General features: G+C 64.2%; 1 protein-coding gene across 2 annotated transcripts; it reads right to left on the bottom strand.

Annotated features, from left to right (window-relative positions):
- Nucleotides 1-648: 648 nt before the first annotated feature.
- SARS1 (seryl-tRNA synthetase 1) lies at nt 649-6068 on the bottom strand. 2 transcript variants are annotated; one of them, XM_072356322.1, is made up of 11 exons: nt 5846-6068; nt 4934-5004; nt 4750-4830; nt 4121-4279; nt 3358-3501; nt 3117-3272; nt 2352-2573; nt 1998-2127; nt 1377-1534; nt 1163-1292; nt 649-1050 (listed from the first exon to the last, which is right to left on the bottom strand). In XM_072356322.1, exons 1-11 carry the CDS (start codon nt 5979-5981, stop codon nt 893-895), a joined length of 1545 nt encoding a protein of 514 aa, XP_072212423.1. In that variant the 5' UTR covers nt 5982-6068; the 3' UTR covers nt 649-892. The 2 variants fall into 2 exon arrangements, with proteins under 2 accessions (XP_072212423.1, XP_072212422.1); XM_072356321.1 differs by having other exon boundaries at nt 1163-1534.
- Between the last annotated feature and the right edge of the window lie 271 nt (nt 6069-6339).

The raw sequence follows: 6339 nt of genomic DNA, 5'->3' as shown, positions 1-6339 counted from the left end.
GGAACAGCGGGATGGATGGAGGGGGGTCTGTGGGCCGACGGACCCCTGGAGCGGCGCGGAGCCGTCGAGTCACTGGGCGCGGGCTGGGGGTCCCCGGGCGGTTCCGCTGTCCCCGCACGACCAGTCCGGGTCCGTCCGGGTCGTGCGGGGACAGCGGAACCGCCCGGGGACCCCCAGCCCGCGCCCGGTGACTCAGCGGCGCTCCCCGCCCTGCCCGGGGGCTCCCGGTGCCCTTCAAAGGCGATGCAGGGCCGGGGCGGGCAGAACCGGCCGGGCGGGGTGCTGCGGGGCTGGAGGTGCCGACGCCGGGCCGCCCCCCACACCTTTCCCGTGGGCGCAGCCCCGAGTTTCCCACGCGCGACACGCAGCCGCCTCCAATGGGTGGTACAAAGCCTCCCCCTGACATATATACACACATTCGCTGCCCACCGCCGTGGGGGTCCCGGCAGCAGCTGGGCTCGGGGGGCCCCGGCTCCTCGTTGAATTACAAATGGGATCGGCCTTTGTCTGAGCCATTGTGTGGGGACGGCGGTGGCCCCCGCGCCCAGCTGCTGCCATCAGAGGGGCAGAGATAGAGCGGGGCCAGGGTGAAATCCCCCACCTCCAAAACAACGAGCTCCCGAGAGGACACGCAGCTCCACGCGCGGCTCAGCAGCTTCTCTTTGCTTTATTGGGTTGAAGGAAAGGAACGATTCCGCCCCTGCCATGAGCCTGCCATGCAGTGACCGCGCTGGGCGGGGAGGGGGAGGCGGGGAGGGGACCGGAGCCCCCCCACAGCTGTCAGTTCTTTGCCCTGCGGCTGCCGCAGGGCCGGGTGGGGACCGGCAGCTCCCACCCCAGACTCGGCCCGAAGCGAAGGAGACGGCGCACAGCCCGTGGGAGCCCGAAGGACTCAGGCGCTGCTGACGCCCATGTTCTGCATCTGCTCCTCCAGCACCCGCTCCCCGCCGGCCGCCTTCTTCCTGCCGCCTTCCTGCTGCTTCTTCTGCTTCTTGGAGAGCTCCTGCTCGATGGGGGCCGGCTTCACAAAGGGGATGATCTGCCGGAGATCTGCGGGGGGAGGAGCACATGGGGACGGATCGCAGCTCGTGGGGCTCTCCCAGCCCCGCCGCCCCCCCCACCCCAGAGGCACGGAGGGAGCCAGCAGCGCACAGGGCTCTACCTGGGGGCATGAAGTCCCGCAGCCTTTCAGGGACGACGATGCCCTCCTCGGTCTGGTAGTTCTCCAGGATGGCGCAGATGGTTCTGGTGGTGGCACACATGGTGGCGTTCAGCATGTGCACAAACTCCACCTGCGGAGGGGAAGCATAAAAAAGGGGGTGACACGGTGGGGAACAGACGATGGGGAACGCGGCCGCCCAGCCCCACATCCTCACCTTGTCCATCATCTTCTTGGTCTGCCCGAAGCGGATGCGCAAGCGCCGTGCCTGGTAGTCGGTGCAGTTGGAGCAGGACACGAGCTCACGGAACGCTCCCGAGCCTGGGAACCAGGCCTCCAGGTCCAGCTTCTTGCTGGCAGCGTGGTTCAGGGCGCCTGGTGGGCAGCAGGGCTGTGGTTAAGGGGCGCAGCCACAATGCAGCTCATTGCAGGATGCAGCAAGGGCCCAAAGCCTGCAAAGCGACCTCGGTGCGATGCTGTGTGGGAGGCAGCTCCACATTTCCTAATGGGAGCCACTCGGGCTGCCCCTCTCATCCAGAGGCACAGCGGGGACGGGGCAGTGCCAGCACAGCGTGTGCCTGTCCCGGTGTCCCCTTCCCATGGCTGAGGTGCCACCTCCCCTTGGCAGGTCTGGGGATGCACAGCGTGGGAACGCGAGCCAGCAGCGCTCCTGGACAAAGGGAGCCGAGCTGGGAAGTGGGTCAGGGTCACGGTGACACCCGAGGCGCTGGCAGAGGTACCGGGCTCCTCCCAGGCTGGCACAGCATGGAGACGGAGGGCAGAAGCCCCCACCCCAAAAGCTGGCACCCCACACAGCCCCACAGCGCAGAGCCCTTACCCGAAACGATGTTGACGATGTGGTAGGGGATGCCCAGGGACTGGTAGAACTCCTCAGCTGTGGAGATCATCTCATCAAACATCTCCCAGGACTTGTTGTCGTGCGGGGAGGCGTACACGAACTGCTCGATCTGCAGAGATGCCCCACGTTGGATCCATTTATGCCCCACATTGGCTCCATTTATGTCCCACATTGGATCCATTTATGCCCCACGTTGGATCCATTTATGCCCCACGTTGGATCCATTTATGCCCCACGTTGGATCCATTTATGCCCCACGTTGGCTCCATTTATGCCCCACGTTGGCTCCATTTATGCCCCAAAGCCCACACGCCCCCTCCCGGCTCCCCTCACCTTCTCAAACTGATGGACACGGAAGATGCCCCTCGTGTCTCGGCCATGTGAGCCGACCTCCTGACGGAAGCAGGTGGACAGCCCTGCATATTTGATGGGTAGATCCTCGGGCTTCAGCCACTCGTCCCGGTGCAGGGCAGCGATGGGCTGCTCCGAGGTGGCAATGAGGTACTTCTCATCAATAGAGCTGTCCTCGGCCTTCTCGCTGCCCTTGCCGATCACCTGGGGAATGTGGGGAAGGGGGGGACCGTGGGGATGGGAAAGAGACACTGCCTTCCTCTCCCAGCTGTTCTTGCACTGCTGGGGACAGAAGCTCTGGCAGATGCTGCGTGGTGCCAGCAGGGACCCCCCAGTCCCCTGGCACAGGGACCCCCATCCCCTGGCAGCAATGTTTTCCAGGGGTGGTGCTGAGAGGAGAACAGGACGGCCGCAAAGTGGGTCACAAGAAGGGGAGCAGCTGCTGTTTTCTGGCCTCCTTACAGGGCCTTGATGGCCTCCTGCCAGCTCCCGATGGCAAAGCTGGGGACGTGCTGCCTCCCCGTCACCACATCGCCGTGACAACCGGCTGCGTTGGTTGGGGACCAGCAAGCCTTCCTTAGAGCAAAGCAGACCCGGAGCTGCTGCCTTGCTGGGATAAGTGGGTGGCAGCCGGCTGCCCTGCAGCAGGGGGAGGCACACAGCATGGGCTGGGCAGGACAGCTGGTCCCCGAGGGGCCGTGGGTGCCAGGCGGCGAGACGCCGAGAGCCAGCGGGCATCATGCTCACCTTATAGAGCTCCTCGTCAAACTGGCTGAGCTGGGCCACCTCCTGCATCACCTCCTTGCGCATGAAGAAAGGCGTGTAGACAGGAGTGTAGCCCTTGGCACGGAGGCTCTGCAGGGCGTACTGGATCAAAGCCTGCTCCAGGAACACCAAGGGACCCTGCGGGATGGGGGAAGCCATCACCGGTCACGCTCACCCTGCTGCGATGTCCCCATGGAGAGGTGGGTGCAGGGTGGGCTCTCACCTTCAGGAAGTAGCCCCGGCTTCCTGCAACAACGGCCCCCTTCTCTCCCTCGTAACCGTCCACCATCACCACCAGGTCCACGTGGGAATATTTCTTCCTGCAGCTGCAGTCCCCCCAGATCCGTTCCACTTTGTTGTCTGCATCCTGCGTGCAGAGGAGGGGGGGGAGAGCTTCACATCTTCTCCTCCCCGGGGCTGTGGTGGTATCAGTGTGTTCCCCAATGGGTAGTTTAGGAACAGAGCCCCCAGACCCTCCCTTCCCCTCTCCCCCAGCCCCACACAGGGGGCCCCATCCAGGCCCAGGCTTTGCCACCCGGCAGTGACCAAAGGCAGAGCCTGGAACCCCAGTGCTGATCCCTGCTGGTCACTCATTGTGCGGCCACTTGGCAGCTGGCCTGGTCCGATTGTGTTCCTCCAGCCAAATATTCCTGCTGGATGAATGGGGGCAGCGGAGGGAGATCCCAACCCCCGGCTCAATGCGAATTTCCCATGTATTGCCTGAACAATGAGCTGTCTGAGCTGCTCTTTGTGTGCTCCCAGCAGGAAACGCTGTCTTGTCATGCAGATTTCATTCACCTCCTGCAGATCTGGTGGGGAGGGGGGGGGGCACCACCTCTCAGCAGCGTTGATGAACCAGCTCAGCCAGCCCGGGGCAGCCCCACAGCCCCCCCACAGCCCCCCAACCCGTGCAGGGTGCTGCACTCCATCCCTACCTCGTCTCCATCCCAACCTCATCTCCATCCCTACCTCATCTCCATCCCTACCTCATCATTGCTGATGGGCACTGAGGGGTGCAGGAGGTTCCCGATCTCCCGGAGGCTCTCAAAGCGTTCTGCCTCCAGCCTGACTCGCTCCGCATCACACTTGAGGATGGCTTCGTCGATGAGGAGACGGACCTTCTTGATCTGGGACACCTGCAGCCCCTGCACGGGGAGGAAAGCAGCAGAAGAGAGGGGGCTGAGTGCAGTTAATCACCCTGCCCTGACACACTGCGGGCCGAGCACATCAAACAACAGCCAGACAGGACAAAGCCCGGCCATCAGTCCGGCTCTGAGTGAGGCACGGCGTCACACAGCGCCTCACACAGCGCCTGGCAGCCACAACGGGGAGCAGTCAGCTCCCATGGCAGCAAAAGCCGACCAGCGACTCGCTCATTAAACAACGTGGTTAATGAAGGGGGAAGGCAAGCCAGGCAGTGAGGGAGGGCCTCAAGGGAACAGCAGCTACTGAGGCTGCCCAGATCCCCCAGTGACTGCACAGCGCTGTTGGCCTTCAGATGAATGGGAAAAAGCTGGCTTAGGGCTGGGAGCAATGGGGGATGCCCCGCTATGGGGCTGCAGGCTGCGTGCTGGGGATCCATACAGCCCACGGGGGGGAGGTGGGCTGGACTCACCCCCAGGACGTCGGCTGTCAGCTCATCCAGGTTCTGCGCGCTCTCCGGCACAGACTCATCGCTCCCTACCGGCTCCTTCTTCTGCAGCACAAGGGAAGAGAAACCCCAGCGGGGTTTAAAGACCCAACCGAGAAGGTAAAAACATCCTTTAACAACGTCAAGGAGAGGCTGCCCAGGCCCCCACCTTCATCTTATCCCCGATGGTTTTGCTGCACAGGTTCTTCAGCTTGTTCAAGTTATCGGCACGAAACCTGCCTGCAGAGAGAGGGGAGGGAGCCGTCAGTGGGGCACATAAATGGGGCCGCAGCGAGGAGCTTCCCTTAATGCCATTGGGAACAACAGCACAGCTGGGGGGTCTCCTTTAAATCCACCGGCACCACTCGGAGCACAAAGTCCGTCCTGTTGGGGGTCTGGGTGGGCTGTGGGGTCAGATTGGAGCAGTTTTGCTCTGCAAAGCATTGCAAGGCCAGGAGCTGCCCCAGGAGCTGGTACGAGGTTCCCACACAGCTCCCCATAGGTGACAACGGGGCTGCCGTCCCCGGCTCCTTACATAGGGGCACAGAGGACACGGCATCACCCGGCGCCGGGCAATGGAGCCGCCTCGGATTGCATCAGCCGCGGGCAGCCGGCACTGCGGGGATCGGCGGGGCACGACGGGACCGAACCAGCACCGTGTGGCTGCGCTGGGCCCGGTTCGGCCCTTCCGAACCCCCGGTGCTGCTCCCCGCCCCCCCCTCGGCTTCAGGCCCCCCCCAACCCCGGTAGGAGAACGGCTCCGTGCTGCAGGGGGCGGGCAGCCCCAGGGGGGGGTCGGGGCTGTGATGGACCCCAATGAAGGACCCCATTGAGGGACCCCATTGAGGGACCCCCATTGAGGGACCCCCATTGAGGGACCCCATTGAGGGACCCCCATTGAGGGACCCCATTGAGGGACCCCATTGAAGGACCCCTATTGATGGACCCCACTGAAGGACCCCATTGAGGGACCCCATTGAAGGACCCCATTGAGGGACCCCATTGAGGGACCCCATTGAAGGACCCCTATTGAGGGACCCCCATTGAGGGACCCCATTGAGGCCCGCTCCGCCCCACGTACACCTCCGCCAGGCGCCGTCCGCCCGCACCAGCGCGTCCACCAGCGCCGGGTCTTTGAAGCGTTTCCGCTGCATCTCCCGCACGGCCGCGGGGTCTCCGCCTTTATCGGCACGGAACAGATCCAGGTCCAACACCATGATGGCGGCGGCGCTTCCCGAAGCTCGGTGACAGCGGCGGCTCCCCCCGTGCCCGCGTCCGTTCCGCACTGCGCCTGCGCCGCGCCGCAGGGCGGGGCCTAAGCGGAAGAGCCGAAAGGAGGCGCTGTGCGGGTAGAGCGCCAACACCGCGCCGGCAGCGCCCCCTGGCGGAGAGGAGGAGGTACTGCAGCACTGCCTCTGTGAGCCCCCGCCTGCCCCCTCCCCCCATGGTCCCCACCAGCATCCCGTAGCACCATATGGTACCTCATGTAACCCACAGCACCCACGGCCACGGAACAATGTGGCACCCCAATGTACTTCATGGCATTCTCCTGGGCCCCTGTGACATCCTCATGGT

This window comes from Excalfactoria chinensis, chromosome 23 (assembly GCF_039878825.1).
Source record: "Excalfactoria chinensis isolate bCotChi1 chromosome 23, bCotChi1.hap2, whole genome shotgun sequence".
NCBI lineage: Eukaryota > Metazoa > Chordata > Aves > Galliformes > Phasianidae > Excalfactoria > Excalfactoria chinensis.
This window is presented reverse-complemented; position numbering and strand designations above follow the sequence as displayed.